This window comes from Pristiophorus japonicus, chromosome 7 (genome assembly GCF_044704955.1).
Source record: "Pristiophorus japonicus isolate sPriJap1 chromosome 7, sPriJap1.hap1, whole genome shotgun sequence".
Lineage (NCBI taxonomy): Eukaryota > Metazoa > Chordata > Chondrichthyes > Pristiophoridae > Pristiophorus > Pristiophorus japonicus.
In genome coordinates this window covers 732,570-750,673 of record NC_091983.1, presented here as the reverse complement: position 1 = coordinate 750,673, position 18,104 = coordinate 732,570, and the positions used below count along the sequence as shown (strand labels likewise).

At 45.1% G+C, this 18,104-nt stretch overlaps 1 protein-coding gene and 1 long non-coding RNA gene across 6 annotated transcripts in view; one reads left to right on the top strand and one right to left on the bottom strand.

Moving 5' to 3' along the window:
- Positions 1-13,692, top strand: part of lyst (lysosomal trafficking regulator) — a 432,206-nt gene extending 418,514 nt beyond the window's left edge. For all 5 annotated transcript variants that reach the window (XM_070884660.1, XM_070884659.1, XM_070884658.1 and 2 more), the window contains 4 exons: positions 2,242-2,339; positions 7,216-7,372; positions 10,047-10,118; positions 12,345-13,692. In XM_070884660.1, coding sequence (XP_070740761.1) covers positions 2,242-2,339; positions 7,216-7,372; positions 10,047-10,118; positions 12,345-12,483 — 466 coding nt within the window. In that variant the 3' untranslated portion in view covers positions 12,484-13,692. The remainder of the gene's footprint in view (positions 1-2,241; positions 2,340-7,215; positions 7,373-10,046; positions 10,119-12,344) is intronic.
- Positions 1-18,104, bottom strand: part of LOC139267022 (uncharacterized) — a 161,770-nt gene that overhangs the window by 81,213 nt on the left and 62,453 nt on the right. The window lies entirely within an intron of this gene.

The following is an 18,104-nucleotide window of genomic DNA, read 5'->3' as shown; positions in this document are numbered from 1 at the left end:
CTCACACCGTTTTCTCCCCCCCTCTGTTACTTTACACTGAAAAACAACTATTTCAAGGGATATTATTGTGATACACAGCCCCTTCTTATCTGTCTAGTGACCCTCCCTTATCATTCGGGGTCCTCGGGATTCTTGCCGCAGCTGCATTTTGTTTTTCCTAGGTTATCAAACTCCTGTCTTTTCAAGGTCTGTGACTTTGTGGCTTTTACAGGGTTTCGTTCAGCTATAGTTTATGCAAATAAAAATGTCAAGTTGATGAGTGTTTTTTTCCATCTGTGTTTTCGCTGAGCTGGTTATTTTGCTTTGTGAGCTCATTCTAAATATATATATTTATATATATATATATATATGTGTGTGTGTGTGTATATAAGTGTTAACAAACAAATTAGTAACTACATGCATATATATGTATATAAAGAAAATAAGTGTCAATAGACAAATGAATAAGTAAAATGACTATAATCCTATAAATTCAATGTAGAAATTTCTATATCAATGAGTGAAATATTGGAATAGGTAAACTTATTTGCTGTAGGTACATGGTTCTATTATATTAACTGTGGTGTGCACCCTCAATACATATAAAAGTCCATCACCATCCATTGTGCAACCAATTAACCTTCAAATAATTAAGAAGGAAGACACTGTTGATAGTTAAATTTCCAATGGACTGTTATCAGAGAAAGCATCCTGAGGGATGGATATACTGGGGTCTGATGCCAGATTGGATCAGGGCTGTACGCTGTCAGACTTGATGCTCTGTTCAACACTAAATGTTCACTGCTTGTCTTGAGTCATTCATGTCCCACCAAGTGCATCTGTCAAGATGTTCTATATAAAGTGGGGAATTGAGTACCATAGCATTCAAGAATTTGTCAATTGAAGCAGCGGAAACAACGTCAGAAGTTATGAAACCATTTATTTGGCTTCAGACTAAGGCACTTGAAGACATAAACATAAGAAATAAGAGCAGGAGTTGGCCATTTGGCATCTCGAGCCTGAAGCATGTATCAAAGGGACTTATGGTTCAGAAGGAGCTAATTAACAGAATATTTAATTGACAGCTAATTAAAGAGAGACTGCCTAATGACTTGTGTTCACACAGTGAAGCAACATTCTTGCAGCATTAGAGTCTTGCCACCCTGCACTAATGAATATGGGGACTTCTGTTAAGTGCCTACAATTCCTAAGCTGCAAAGGTGACACATGTGTCTTTCAGAGGAGGCGAGAAGGTGAATGAAGAACAGCTGCTGGCACACAGGAAGAAAATTTGAAGAGAGAGGAGGCGGGAATGGAGTAGGAAGAGGGAGGGGAGAGAAGGGGGAGCGGTGAGGGGAGAGGAGGTGGAATGGGAGAAGAGAGGGAGGAGGAGGGGGAAGGAGGGGAGAAGAGGGGGAATGGGAGGAGAGGGAGGCGGAGCGATATGGGGAGGAGAGGGGGAAGGAGAGGAGTGAGGGGAGAAGAGGAGGAGGAAGGGGAGAAGTTTGAGGAGAAGAGGGCTGCCACAGGCAGAGGAGGAATAATTGGAGGAAGGAAAACAGTACGGAGAAAGGGCTGTGAAGGTGGGGTGAGTTCTGGTGTGCAAATACTGCCTCAGCTGGGGGTGTTGATGGTATCCATTAAGCAGGGTTTAGTGGAGGAGGGGGGCTGGTGGGTGACGACAACAGCAAAGGGGAAATGCAATTGTTGCATCAGTGGTGAGAGGGAAGTTTCTGCGGCGAGACGTTTCCTTCTGTGGAGGGGGAGGTTGATGAGATTGCCTCAGCAGGTGTTTTTGTTCCTTCACTGGGTGGATTGTGGCGGGGGGTGGGGAAACCCAGGGATAAATTATTCCTTGTGATGGCAGCTCTCTAAATGACTTTTGAATGACCTTTCGGGAGTCGAATATTTTGTAGAGTTTGTAGTATTTTTACAAGTGTGGGGCCTGTTCTCTGCGTCTTCTCAAAGGTGGGCTCCTTATTTTTGATTTGGTGGTCCTGTCACATTATGTTATGGGCAAAACACCACTTGCTTTGCATCAATGATGCTTTGGTATGCTGTCACCAGGTGCAGTTTTTAATATGCAGTTGAACAAAGGATTCTTTCAATTTATAACTATTGAAATCCAGTTACAGTTTACATTTTGCGCACTCAAATATGTTGTATTTATAAAATGTCTACTCTTATAACTTGTTGTGAACACTGAGTTGCATTGTAGTTATTTACAGCTATTGAGTGCTCTGTGTTTTCTTTGTCCTGCAGGTTGTGTTATGTTCAGAGTTTAATGGGACATAAAAGTCCAGTGACAGCAGTTTCTACAAGTGAGACAACTGGTGACAGTGCAACTGTCTGTGATTCAGGTAAACACAACAGAGCCTTGCCTGTTAGTCAAATGCTGCTGTTTTTTTTACTAGCAAGGCATGTTACATATCCCGCTCGCAGGCTACCATCTGGCCAGTTATCCGGAGGTTCTAGAGACCATTCATGTGCGATTCTCCCTTCTGATTCCTTCCTCCACCATCCCCTACTCCTGTCACCCTCAATGCTCACGTCTCAAAAAAGACTGTTGTCCAAAAATGAAAACGTCACAATGATGATGGGACTATTGCACATTATTGGGACAGTTCAGAGGGGATATTACTCTGAAACTGGCTGTGAAAAGAAGAGAAAAGTAGAAATAAAAAATGCACCCTTTAAAAAAAAAAAAATGAAATAGAAGCCCAGAATAAAACTGGGGAAAGAATCATCAAGTTGACTCTTGGTTAAAGCACTTTGGGGCCGAAATTCAGGGTCCTGATCAGGCCTGTTACCGGCGGAGTCGAGTGACCACTGCTTTGCAGTGGAATGGCCGCCACGACTGATATTTAGCACGGGAGTTTTTGGGGCAGTGCCCACTTCTGCCCCGCTTCCCTGACTTCCGCGGTGGTATGGGGCTTGCGGCATGGTGACATGATCAGAGTGTGCACCGCTGCCATTCCGCCCCGGCACCTATATTCACTACAGAAATGCCTGCTTGTCTCCTGACAGCGCCCCCGCCAGCTTTTCGAGTCGTAGCACTTTGCCGGGCTGTTCGATAGGCGGAGTAGAAAGGAGGTTTGGTGGGATCGGGGTTTTTTCGACCAAATTTTGCAGAGTTCTTTGTTGGGAGTTGCAAAAACTGCAACGTACTTCTGAGAATTTTTGGGAGAGTTTGGAAAAGTTTTTCACTCAGTGATTACTCATGGCCTGTGGGCCTCATTCTCTGCTCCACAGAGGCCTCCTAGTGAGATATGAGACTGCAGACGCAATAGCTCAGTGCTAGCAGGGGAACGCCTTGTCCACATTGTGAGAGGCAGGGAGGCACGCAGGAGAAGGTGGCGCCGTCAGCAATGGGTCCCGAGGCAGTGTGCAGGGGAGGCAGCAGCTATGGCTGCACAACATGGAGAAGGGTCTGGAGATGGCCACAGACCTGAACACAGAGAGGTTGGTCAGGAGGGAGCTGGCGTGAGAAGGAGGGTGAGGTACGCTGACCCCCCGTACCAGATAGTGGGCGAGGAGCCTTGCTAGCAGTAGCCTGCAGAGGCTGAGGAGCATCAACAGGAAGAGGGAGAAAGCAAGGAGACCCTACCGTGCAAGGGTGTGCCAACATCAGTTTTCCTTCCTGGAGCTCAGTGATGAGCAATGTGTACGAAGGCTCCAATTTAGGAACGATATCCTGAGGGAGCTGTGCAATGTCCTGCAGCCAGATCCGGAGCCTCTCACAAGGCTGAGGACAGCTCTCAGCGTTGAGACAAAAGTGACCATAGCTCTCAACTTCTAACTGCAGACATTTCTAATATATCACAATTCTTCGCCCAGTGCGCCATTTGGCATGTGACCGATGCTCTCTATATAAGAGTAGAGTGCAATATATATCGTTCCCGATGACCAAGGAGAAGCAGGTGGAGCGGCAGGCCAGAATTGTCGGGATTGCAGGGATCCCCAGGGTTCAAGGCGCCATTGACTGCATACATGTCAGACTGAGGGCACCACAAAACCATCCAGAGATATTCATGAACAGAAAGGGCCACCAGCGCAGGATACTGACAGTTGATGCCAGGTATCCAGGCAGCAGCCACGATTCCTTCATCCTGCGCCAGAGCAGTGTGCCTGTCGTATTCACCAGGCCAAACCAGGATTGTGGATGGCTGCTTGGGACAAGGGATATCCCCTGTCCACTTGGTGCTGACTCCTCTTCACAACCCCAGGACAGCGGGTGAGCATTCCTACGACACTCATTCCATCACAAGGTACATCATTGAGCACTGTATCGGGATCCTCAAACAGAGGTTCCGTTGCCTGGACTGCTATGGTGGTGCATTGCAGTACTCCTGAACGGGTCTCCATAATCAGCGTGGTCTGCTGCATGCTGCATAACCTGGCTGTCATGAGGGGACAGCCGCTGGAGTCGATCCAGCAGCACCACCTCAGGAGAAGGACCAGCATGTGCGTCTCCAGTCACCCAGGAGGCGTTGTCGCCATCCAACCCTGCAAGGGAAGTGCAGACCCCTCTCATTGCTGCTCGATTTAGATCATTTTATCCCCATATGACCTTTCAGCTTATATTTTCCATGCCCATCCCAATGAGTGCCTTCATACATAATTGGCCACCATCAAATTATAGACCTGCTGAGATATAGATGCAGAAAATAAAGATTTATTACATCATCAAAATCATCGCAAAAATCTAACACAACAAAAGACAGTGCAAAAAACTAACACAAAAACATAATTTCTCACCCTTGTGCGTTTCCTTATGACCCCTCTTACGTGTGCCTGGTCTACTGCTACACCTCAGTGTCTCCACAGTGACTGCCTCATGGGTCTGGGAAGGCTCCTGTGTCCGCCGTGTGGAAGCTGCAGATGTCCTCCTAGGATGCCCGCGACCAGCTTTGGCCCTAGAAGGGCCGGCTATAGACTGGTCAGTGCTCTCCTGGGAGGGTTCAGTCTGGCTTGGCTTGGTCAACTCCATGCTTGGAGGCACTGGCAGAGTGAGAGGTCTGGGGCCAGGAATGCGGTTATACTGTGGGAGCGCATCATCCATATCCTAGTCCGAGGAGCCGGAGTCACTCACCGTGGACAGCACTTCACTATTGCCACCAATCTGAGGGAGCTCAGGTCGGTGCTGTGGCATTACACCGGAAGGTACCCCGTGGCCCGTGGAAAATCCAGCCGCGAAGGCAACACTGAGGTGTTGGGTGGCATCAAGCCGAGACTGCATGAGAGCAGCCAGAGTCTCAAAGCCACCAGATATGACGGCACTTAGATGCTCCGCGGCCTGTTGCACAGAGTGCATAAGAGCATTCGGAACTTCCAGGGCTGCGGCCATCCTCTCCAAACCAGCACTCAGATGCTCGTTCCCTTGGGCCTGTGCTGAAATGGCAGCTGCCACATTCCCAACGAGTCGCGGCATCACAGCTGGATCCGCACAGTCACTCTGGGAGTCCACCATCGCCTGCACATTGGCAATGATGGGCTTCATGAAGTGCGATAGGCAGACTCCTCCACGCTCCTCACCACTTCTGCCAGTACCTCCCAACATCTGGGAATGTATGGCCTCTTTCGTAAGCCCCAACATCGATGGGCTCCTCTGAGTCCTCAGCAGAACTCTGGTGCTGAGTCATCCCCCGGAGAGCTCGCACCCGAGGTCACCAAGCTGCAGCCCGCTAAGCCCCAGTGCAACACGCAGTGCAGACCCCTCTGCTATCTGAACTAGATCAGACCACATACTGCCAGTATCTGAGCTGGCGCGGTGCTGCCAGCAGTGTCCTCCTCTTCGTCTTCCACATCAGACATCTGGTAGTTGCAATCTCCGTGCCCCAATTCCCCACCTTCCCTCACGGCAGCCATCTCCCATTTATGCTTGCAGATGAGCAGCCAAGTGACAGCCGAGGCGATGGAGAGGCTCCTCCTGACAATGGAGTGCACTCCAGGGTGGCCTCAATGTCCTCAAGGCTGTCAGGATGAAGGGATCTCTCATTGTCCTCGAGGGTTTCCTCCAGGCCTCGCAACTGTGTGTCAGGAGGAGCCTATCCTTCGCCTCGGCTGTCACTTGGCCCCTCATCTGCAAGCATAAATGGGAGATGGCTGCCGTGAGGGGAAGGTGGGGAATTAGCACATGGAGACTGCAACTACCAGACTTTCAGAGGGAAAGGCACAGTAAGCGCTGGCGCATTGCCGGAGAGAGTGCCTTCACTGACCGACATCAGCATTGCCAGTACCGGCGCCACAGGGAAGGCACCATGTCTGCCCACGACCCTCTCGACCCTCATCTCCAAGGGTATGAGGATTTGAAGCTGGGGCTCGCCACCACCAGTCCTCCTTTGCTCCATTCTGTTATGAGCAAGTTTGGCCTGTAAAACAAAAAATGTTGGCGAGTACCATTGTGATGACTCATCAGAAATGAGTGCACAAGTGTGTGTCCCTGACATGCTGTGAAATGAGAGAGAGCCTCCATTGCGAAAACACATTATATAATATATATATATATATATAGAGGCCTCAACAATGAAATGCTGCTTCAGTGACTGTATAGTGAAGGTGGGAAATAAGAGAAGGATGAAGGAGAGGCTCGCAGATGGAAGGTTAGCAGTTGATGTCGTTCATCTTTTTCCAACATTGGGTAGCCGTCCGATCATGAATGGAGGTCCCTGAGACCTCCACAGCAATCTCTCTCCACGCTTTAGTATTAATATTACCTGACTGGATCTCCCTACAGTACTCGCCTCCTTCCTTCGACAGCCTGCATTAGGGTCTCCAGCTCCGTATCGGAGAAGCGGGTTGCCCTCCTTGGTACAGCAGCACCAGCCATGGCCTTCACTGCCAGGCCTTCTCTCCTCAGGGCCTTTAAGGCAGCCATGGAGCAGCTGGCTTGTTAGCTGCAAGTTACCAGAAGGTGAATTTCCCCATGGTAATTGCGTTCCAATCTACCCACCCACACCGCTGCAAAGTCCTGATTCCCGCAGCTCATTACCGCTGGCTGCCTTTTTTTTTTAAATCGCCGAAAATCAATCGAATGTCCACCGCAATCATAGCGGTGGTAACGGTGGCAAAAGAACGGTATGTGCGCCAAGTTTGTGGTGATCTGAATTTTGGCTCCTTTGTTCCTTACCCAGCAGACACTTTAGCTTTTCTAAATCTTGTAATGCCAGTGAAGACAGCCGTTTGTCCGCTGTAACGTGAATTACTCTGAAGAATGACTCGCATCTTTTTTTTCAGTTGGTGGTGGCAGTGACCTGAGACTGTGGACAGTAAATGGAGATCTCAGTGGCCACGTGCACTGTCGAGAAATAATCTGCTCTGTAGCTTTTTCCAATCAACCTGAAGGTGTATCTGTCAATGTGATTGCCGGAGGACTAGAAAATGGCGTAGTACGGTCAGTGATCTATCGCTATAATAGCGCTACAGCTGTCTGTATATGTGCATGAATCTCCACCTGGAAACAGAATGCACAGGACTAGGCACAAACTAAAATATTGGTTTAATAAAAACCTGAAAGTACAGTTTACGCCACCTAAATGAATATGCAGGAACATATCTATAATATATTAATAATCTAGTCTCTCTCTATCAACTATTTCTATTCTAAATTCCTATGTTCATATTTGTAATGGGAATTGCCTATGTAAACTTGTCACGGTGTAATTACACACACCCATCAGTGGTCCTTAATGGAAATATAAAAGTAATGACAGAATGTATGACTTTAAAATGAGGCCTGAAATATATCTGCGTGCCCTGGTCTAGTAATCTCCCAGCCTCTAATCCTGCTTTACCTGAAAGGTACACTTGGTCTTGGCTCCCCATATGGTACACAATGGGAGTTTAATTAATATATCATCCAAAAATCTACTTCCTTACTTGTATGATTGCCATTTACAATGAGTGTGTGTGCACGTAGCTATATTATATATGATACTTGTGCAAGTGTTTTGTGGCCCATTCACACAGTGTACGTGAAAGATTATTCTACAGCCCTGATTTTCCGAAAATAGGGATTAGCAGAGCCCTATCACAGACTCCCATCAGCAGCTCGGGGGGCTAAGCTGAATGCTCCATGGGAAGCTCTATCCACCCCATTCCCGGTGCATAAAAATCTTGGCCTCAGCACATTTGGGGGAGTGTAAAATCCAGTGAGACATTAAAAAGGAAGTTGTGATGTCAGAAATGTTTTTTCATTGTTACAGTAGAATGGAGACCTGTATACAGAACTGCTACTTGTGATGCTGAAGGGTTGGTACCAGTAGGCAATGTACCAGTATAGCGGGTGAGGGTCTTGGGCAAGTTACTGTGCTCACAACATCCAGGCTTGGGATGATAAGTGTCAAGTAAAGTTTATACCACACATGCCAGACAATGACTATCTCCAACAACTGTTTAACTACCTTCCCTTGAGCTTCAATGGCACTACCATCGTCGAATCCTCCACCATCAACATCCTGGGGGGGGGGGGGGGGGGTGGGTCACCATTCACCAGAAACTTACCGGGACCAGCCACATAAATACTGTGGCTACAATAGCAGGTCAGAGGCTGGGTATTCTGCAGCAAGTGTCTCACTTCCTGACTCCCCAAAGCTTCTCCATCATCTACATGGAGTGTGATGGAATACTCTCCACTTGCTGAGTGCAGCTCCCACAACACTCAAGAAACTCAACACTATCCAGGGCAAAGCAGCCCGTTTGATTGGCACTCACTCCACCATCGGTGCACAGTGGCCACAGTACGTACCATCTACAAGATGCTCTGCAGCAACATCGCCAAGGCTTCTTCGACAGCACCTTCCAAATCCACGATCTCTACCACCTAGAAGGACAAGGGCAGCAGGCACATGGGAACACCACCACCTCCAAGTTGCACACCATCCTGATTTGGAAGTATATTGCCGTTCCTTCATCGTTGCTGGGTCAAAATCCTGTAACTCGCTCCCTAACAGCACTGTGGGAATACCTTCATCACACGGACTGCAGCGGTTCAAGAAGGTGGCTCACCACCACCTTCTCAAAGGCATTTGGGGATGGGCAATAAATGCTGGCTTTGCCAACGACGCCCACATCCCATGAATGAATATATATATTTTTTTAAATCAGCATCTTCCAACACCTGAGGTCCATTATGTGCAATACACGGTGGGCAAAATGACCAGCTGTGAGATCGTGGAGTGGCCATTGATGCCACGCTGAGAATGTGTCATCTGTATGGAAGTTCTGTGCAGTGAGCTGGAACAGAGCAAGGTACTGAATTAAATATCCATCTGGTGAGGCTGGTGATCAGTGATACATATATATAATGTGCTGATCATCTAAATAAACAGCTTCATGGACACTTTTACTGATACCAACATTTTATCTCCAGATTGTTTAAACTGAATTCAAATTCTCAAACTGCTCTGGTGGGATTTGAACTCCTGTCCTCCAGATTACTAGTCCAGTAACATAACCACTACACTACCGCACCTGGATATGAAGTATACTGTACAAGAAAAATATTTTGTCTCTAGTCCTAAGTGCTATACTGTGGATCAGCATTCTTTTTCCTTCCGACCTCAGTATAAGCGTGTGTTTGAACTCTGTGATGCCAGAGGGTTGAGACCATGTCGCTGAGAATTGACCAATTTGTTGATTATTAAGGGATTTTGAGAATTACACCTTTCAATAATACACCCCATAAACTCCCAAAAGAAGTTAAACATTTCAATGAAAAGTATTGCTGTATATTTAAGGGAAGGCTATCGGCAACGTTATAGTTCTAATTCTTAATGTGCACATATCAAATTCCTCTCTGCTGTTTCAATAAAACTGGTAACCTGTTTAAAATAAACTGGTAACCCTTCTGGTAAAATAGCAGATTGAGAAATTTGATTGAGCCTATTAAAGGTTTGTACACTACTTTCGCTGATAGTCATCCACCCTTTAGTACCATTTACAACACTGCTTTAATGCTTCATTTTTTTCATCAAAACTCCTTTTCTCACATGGATGTGGGCAGTTGTTTACGGTCATGTAAAAATAATTACGTTAACGTAACAATAAAATCTTTTTATGTCATTCAGGCTGTGGAGTACATGGGACTTGAAGCCTGTTCGAGAAATTACGTTCCCTAAGTCAAACCGGCCTATTGTCAGGTAAGATTGAACAAAATACTAAAATATGGTGCAAAATCAGCCAAAGCTCTTCGGTACAAATTTATAGAAACTTCCTTCTCGTGAACACATTCATCTGTGTTGTGCAGTGTGAATGTTGCCAAATTCACCATGTAGCCCAAAGTATGCAGTGTATATCCAGATTATAGCACACTCAAGGAATAGATTTTGGATCAGAAGCCAAGCCTTCTCAGCTTGGTCTCATCGGGATGGACAAGGAGGTTGTGGCCAAGAGATGAACTTTTGTGCTTCTAATTCTGGCCTCTTGCTCAACTTCTAATTTCATCACCCCACCCTGACAGTGCCTTCAGCTAACTAGGCTATAAGCTCTGGAATTCTCTCCCTAAACCTCTCCGCCTCTCTCTCCTCCTTTTAGATGCTCCTTAAAACTTACCTCTTTGACCAAGCTTTTGGTCGCCTGTCCTAATATCTCCTTATGTGAATCAGTGTCACATGTTGTTTGATAATGCTGCTGTGAATCACCTTGAGATGCTTTATTACATTAAAGCCACTATATAAATGTAAGTTGTTGTTGCTCAAAACCTATCCATCAAATTGGCAAAGTCAACTCTGGTGCCCATTGACTGCTGGGTTCCTGCTTCAATTTGTTTTCAGCTACCGACCCAGAAAATGTGCAGTCTGAATATAGTGTAGCTGATCTCTGAGCAAATGTGTATATAATATAAAATGCAGACTCTCACTCCGAGGTTTCTATGGTGAGGAAGATGGTTCTCATGTCAATAATTGGTACGTTTAATTCTGTTTTTCCTTTTTGATGTGAGGTAATTATTTGCTCTCACCGTCACTCTGCAGGCACCTTCTCCATCTCACACCACCAGCCTTTCACTAATCCCACTCCTCAGCCACATGAGAGTGGTCTTTCAACTCATTCTCTCAATCCCAGTGATAACCATTCAGTGCTTTGGGTGTGTGGAGGAATTGTGGGCAAGATCACGAATCCTCTCATTCTGTGCCAACATTATTCTCTCTCTCATTCCCCCCTCCCAAGCCGATTCCATTGCAACACAAGAAAACATGCAGGTGAACTGCTTCAGTGATGTGCAAATGATGCAATTTGACTGAACCTCTGACTTTTTATTCCTGCTTCAACCTCCTGAAATTCACCAACAGATACAACAAAGCCTTTGGGTGCATTTACCAGTCTGACACCGGTAGCTGCAGTTCGGGCTCCAGGCTGAACCGTGTTTCCATTATTTGCCGTCTCTTCCTAACTCCTCTAACTCCTAACACGTGCCCAGGAGAGAGTTCTGCAATGTTGAGAGTGTGAAGGGAAAACCCCACTCTCTTTATAAAAAAAAAAAGAAAGAACTTGCATGTATATAACACCTTTCAGAACATCCCAAAGCGCTTTACAGCCAATGAAGTACTATTGAAGGCAGTCACTGTTGCAATATAGAAAATGCGGCACCCAATTTGCACACAGTGAGCACCCACAAACAGTAATGTGATGATGACCAGATAAACTGTTTTAATAATGTTGGCCAGGACACTGGGGAGAACTCCCCTGCTCTTCTTCGAATGGTGCATTGGAATCATTCACATCCAACTTTGCCAAGTCAGCACTTTCTCAGTACTGCAGTGAATTGCTAGCCTAGATTATGTACTCAAGTCTCTGGAATGTGGCTTGAAGTCTCAACCTTCTGACGCGGCGAGAGTGCTACCACGGAACCACGACCAAACATTTAAACTTAAGGCAATTAGATTTAAAAAGTACACAGCAAGTCCGAAGTACCTGAGCACTTTGTAAACTAGGTTTGTAAAATGAAAATACTATCCATGCAGAGTCAAATCTGTATGGTTTGAGACACCTTCCTCCAGAGAGCCTCCTCTGCATCACTCTGGACCCTGACTGCAGTTGCACTACAAATTCAGTGGTCACGCAAAGCAAAATCACTACACAAACTTGCTGTGTAAATGCAGTATTCGCGTGGCACCATTAAAGGTTACTAGGGGGCAGTCAGTCCTTGTAGAATGAGATTCCAGCAAGGAGCCAATATTCTTCAGGAGAGGAAAAAATTATCAGAAAAGGGAATGGGAAAATGAGTTATATTTGTAGTTATAATTTTCACTGCTGTAGGTCAGAAGACAAATGAAAAGGCTGGGTAAAATCCTAAGTTATATATCTGACATATTTTTGATAAAAGTGCCCTTGACTGTAATGCTTTTATTCTTTCTTCTATCCTACAGTCTCACATTCTCCTGCGATGGCCATCATCTCTACACAGCAAACAGCGACGGCACAGTGATAGCCTGGTGTCGTAAGGACCAACAGCGAATGAAGTTACCCATGTTTTATTCCTTCCTAAGCAGTTATGCTGCAGGCTAAAAGCTAGCCCGTGGACTTGTTTGTACCAGTCACTGTGCGTGTTTAGAGCCTCAAGTGCTCTCGGGGTTTGGGGGATGCGGGAGGTGGAGGGGTTGGGGGAAATGAAGTGTCCCCCTCCCAAGTTGTAAATATTCTAAATGCAGAGGAATACCCATAAACGGATCAGGTAGTTTTCTCCACTCTCAGAACAAGATGGAATATGGAAACAGATCAGAGGAGCAGTTTTCATCAGTCTGCTCCCTCCTGTCCATGATGGGAATCCTCGTTGCATATCAAAGTACTGTCAGTTTGTAACTGGCAATCTGAAACTCAGTTACTCCGATCTAAATTTGATGTAAATTATGCAATGTGTCTGGTTGTTAACTTTACAGAGTGCAATATTTTCTACTTCAAAATCTACATTAAGTTTTGCATACAATGCGCATGAGACCAAGCAGGTTAATGAGGTACAAGAATAATGGAACCAGTTACTTAACGGAGCATGGAATAACAATGTAGAAGCACCTTAAACTGATGTTTGTGCACGCAGCATCTATCTACAACTGCCTTGAATGTTTACAGTTCATCTTTGCAAGTGCTGCCATTTCTCATACCTTTCGTCAAAAACGATTCTGACTTTGTAATAATTTGATTTGATGCTGATTGTTCCTTCCCCATCACTTTTTATAACCAGCAGATCCCAAATTGAGAGAAAAGGATTCATTTGGCTGGTGCTTGCCAGATTGCATGAAAGGATAAATGTAGCGTCTTAAAGTGAGTGGATGTGAGAATTTCTACACAGAAAATTATGTTGGCTTTATTGAAGATACAATACTGTTGTCAATTAGGTTGTTCGTGGTTAGGCTATTACCCACTCATATTAAATACATGACCATTTATTTAACTGGAGGGCACATGTTCCCAACTTTAAGATTGCCACTTTCCCTCTGAAAGTTGTCCTTTGAGTACTGTTCTTAATCATATTTAAAAATAAAGAGTTGGAGAATGCGCACTTTGCAGCACGTGGGGAGCTAGTTTGTCAATTGTTTGGCTGATATTTAAAACTTTAGTGAACATGTAACTTAAATTAATTTAAAAATTCATGAAACCAGTGTTCCTCAGACTTTGAAAGTGAGCATTTGCTGTCTTTTGTACTTCTATTCCTTCTATATCTGTACAAAGTATTTGTGATGAATATTTCAACATTAAATTAACTGTAATCTGAGAGAACCTTTTTCTCGACCATTTATTCTATTCATTTTTTTGGTGATATTTACAACTTTAGCAAACATATGATTTAAAATTAATTTTAAAATTCATGAAACCAGTGTTCTGCAAACGTTGAAATTTCTCACCTACAAGCTGCCCTTCGGCGACATCATCCGAAAACACGTCTGGTTCCAGATGTATGTCGACAACTCCCAACTCTACCTCACCACCACCTGAGGCTGAACCAGACTGTTCACAACCTTGATTTATCGTATTTGATCCGGATGAGCTTCCGACAACATAGCCATGCCATCACTAAGTCCGTCTATTTCCACCTCTAACATCGCCAGACTCTACCCTTGTCTCAACTCATCCGCTGCTGAAACCCTCATCCATGCTTTGTTACTTCTAGACTTGACTTTTCCGACACACTCCTGGCTGGCCTCCCATCTGTCACCTTCTATGAACTTGAGCTCATCCAAAATAACTGCTGCCCATATCCTAACTCACACCAAGTCCATTCACACATCACCCTATGCTCCCGGTTAAGCAACGCCTCAATTTTTTAAATTCTCCTCCTTGTTTTCAAATCCCTGTCAATGGCCTCACCCCTCCTATCTCTGTAACCCTCCCTCCTCCAATTCTGGCCTCATGCACTTTCCCAATTTTAATCGCTCCACCATTTATGGCCGTGCTTTCAGCTGCCAAGGCCCCAAGCTCTGGAATTCCCTCCCTAAACCTCTCTACCTCTCCTTCCTTAACCTCTCTACCTCTCCTTCCTTCTTTAAGATGCTCCTTACCTCTTTGACCAAGCTTGTGGCCTTCTGCCCTAATTTCTCCTTATGTGGCTCAGTGTCAAATTTTGTTAATGCTCCTGTGGATGGCCGGGGGACATTTTACTAGGGTAAAGGCACTATATAAATACAAGTTGTTGTATTAAAGTTTGAAGTCAGCACAGGTCATGACTGAAGTTACGCCGTATCACCCCATTCTTCGAGGATCTCGCCACGTTTTGAAGACAAGGATTCAAATCACTGCATTGTCTCACCCACATCATCTTTTCTCCAGCATTGCTTCCTCTGCTACCCCTTTTCGTTCTCTGATTCTGATCTTTTATGCATTTCGTCCTCACCCAACTCACCACTTCATCCTACCATTAGTGTCTCAGCCTTCATATATCTCAGTCGCATTCTCTGGCATGCCCTCCCTAAACCCTGCCTCTCCTTTCTCCATCATGTCTCAACACCCTGCTCCTTTTATCTTTTTCTCTGTGTAAAGTGGCTTTGGGAGTTTTCTACATTAAAGGTGTTGTATAAATGCAAGTTGTTGTAATCTTTCCAAAAGCTGCCTTTTCCAGTTTTTTCAACAAAGGTTTTATGAATAAAAGTACAGATGAAGGAGGCTCTTAGCCAACCTGCTCTCTTAATAAACTGAATATCTCCAGCCAACCAACTGGAAATTGCGCAGAAGTATTCTGCACATAACTGTCAGATCCCAAATTTTAAAAATAATGTTCGCCATAGCAGACGGAGAATCTGAGGAGTGCCCTGGTTTCCCCACTTTCTCACCGGCCCGTTCCCTTCCCGCTTTCTCACCAGCTCTCTCCCTTCCCGCTTTCTCACCAGCTCTCTCCCTTCCCGCTTTCTCACCGGCCCTCTCCCTTCCCAGCTTTCTAACTGGCCCTCTCCCCTCCCGCTTTCTCACCGGCCCTCTCCCTTCCCACTTTCTCACCGGCCCTCTCCCTTCCCAGCTTTCTCACCGGCCCTCTCCCTTCCCACTTTCTCACCAGCTCTCTCCCTTCCCACTTTCTCACCAGCTCTCTCCCTTCCCGCTTTCTCACCAGCCCACTCCCTTCCCCGCTTTTTAGAATTTTCCTGGCTTTCTAAACAACCCAAGTCGCTTCCTGATTTTAAACTTTTTTACTGAACCTGCTCCCATGCACAGACCGCTTCCGGTTCATTGGCAGCAGTCACATCCTATTTTTAAAATATGGTGTAAGTTTTTGAATTGCTAAAATTGAGTGGGTTGAAATAATGCGATGAGTTAATATTCAGTAATAACAAGTTAGTAAACTATTAAGGGAATGGCAAGTGAGAAAGCTGTTAGAAGGAATGGGGAATTAATACTTGGTGAGTTACACAGGTTGGAGTGAGCGGAGTACGACCAGACCAGTATCCATGCGTGATGAGTTAGAAACTATGATGCTATTTCGCCCACTCTTGTTGGAAGGGTTAGTCTTTGTTACAAATTGTTTTGCAACACTTTGTTACAACCAGTCTCCTGTAAGCAGATACCACATCCCCTATGATCAGGAATTTACCTTTACTGCTCAATATCTAGACTACAATAGTGTGACTCGGGGTAGTGAGAATAAAACCCCTTGTGTGAACCGGAAACTAATCTCGCACATACCCTTCTCGTGTATTTCTATCTTCCAGAGGGCAGATTGATGGACACTCCATTCAGATAAGACCAATTGTGAACCAACAACCTCATTCATTTATGAACAAACAAAATAATGTTTACAGTGAATTTTAACTTATTTCTCAACATAGGAAACAATAAAGCATGCCACACTATCTGTGTTAGCAAGCTAAATGTATTTTATGATTACTGCATGTTTCAGAAACAAATTGGAACTGAACTTAAACAGTGTCTGGCTTCCTTTCCAAATATGCAGATTGTCTGGCTTTCATAACAGCATAAGAAACAGGAGTAGGCCATTTGGCCCCTCGAGCCTGTTCCGCCATTTAATAAGATCATGGCTGATCTGATCATGGACTCGGCTCCACTTCCCTACCCGCTCCGCATAACCCTTGATTCCCTTATCGCTCAAAAAATCTATCTCTACCGTAAATATATTCAATGACCCAGACTCCACAGCTCTCTGGTGTAGAGAATTCTAAAGATTCACGACCCTCTGAGAGCAGAAATTCCTCATTTCCATTTTAAATGGGCGACCCCTTATTCTGAAACTATGGCCCCTCGTTCTAGATTCCCTCACGAGGGGAAACAGCCTCTCTGCATCTACCTTGTCAAGCCCCCTCAGTATCTTATACGTTTCAATAAGATCACCTCTCATTCTTCTAAACTCCAATGAGTATAAGCCCAACTGTTCAACCTTTACTCATAAGACAACCTATTCATCTCCGGAATAAACCTCGTGAACCTTTTCACCTTTTCTGAACTGCCTCCAAAGTATATCACTCCTTAAATAATGGGACCAAACCTGTCTGCAGTACTCCAGGTGTGGTCTCACCAATACCCTGTACAGTTGTAGCACGACTTCCCTGCTTTTATACTGTGTCCCCCTTGCAATAAAGGCCAACATTCCATTTGCCTTCTTGATTACTTGCTGTACCTGCATACTAACATTTTGTGTTTTGTGTACAAGGCCCCCCAGATTCCCCTCTACCTCAGCATTTTGTAATCTTTCTCCATTTAAATAATAATTAGTTTTATTTTTCCTACCAAAGTGGAAAACCTTACATTTTCTCACATTATACTTCATCTGCCAAATTTTTGCCCACGCACTTAGCCTGTCTATATCCCTTTTCAGATTCTTTGCGTCCTCCACACAACTTGCTTTCCCACCCATCTTTGTGTCATCAGCAAATTTGGCTACATTACTCTCGGTCCCTTCATCCAAGTCATTAATATAGATTATAAATAGTTGAGGCCCCAACATTGATCCCTGTGGCACCTCCCTAGTTACTGTTTGCCAACCTGAAAATTTATCCTGACTCTCTGTTTTCTGTTAGTTAGATATAATGAGCATGTATACCGATAATAGAGGTGTATTTAGATTTCCAAAAGGCATTCGATAAGGTGCCACACAAAAGGTTACTGCAGAAGATAAAGGTACGCGGAGTCAGAGGAAATGTATTAGCATGGATAGAGAATTAGCTGGCTAACAGAAAGCAGAGTCGGGATAAATGGGTCCTTTTCGGGTTGGAAATCAGTAGTTAGTGGTGTGCCACAGGGATCGGTGCTGGGACCACAACTGTTTACAATATACATAGATGACCTGGAAGAGGGGACAGAGTGTAGTGTAACAACATTTGCAGATGACACAAAGATTAGTGGGAAAGCGGGTTGTGTAGAGGACACAGAGAGGCTGCAAAGATATTTAGATAGGTTAAGCGAATGGGCTAAGGTTTGGCAGATGGAATACAATGTCGGAAAATGTGAGGTCATCCATCTTGGGGGGGAAAAAAAACAGTAAAAGGGAATATTATTTGAATGGGGAGAAATTACAACATGCTGAGGTGCAGAGGGACCTGGGGGTCCTTGTGCATGAATCCTAAAAAGTTAGTTTGCAGGTGCAGCAGGTAATCAGGAAGGCGAATGGAATGTTGACCTTCATTGCGAGAGGGATGGAGTACAAAAGCAGGGAGGTCCTGCTGCAACTGTACAGGGTATTGGTGAGGCCG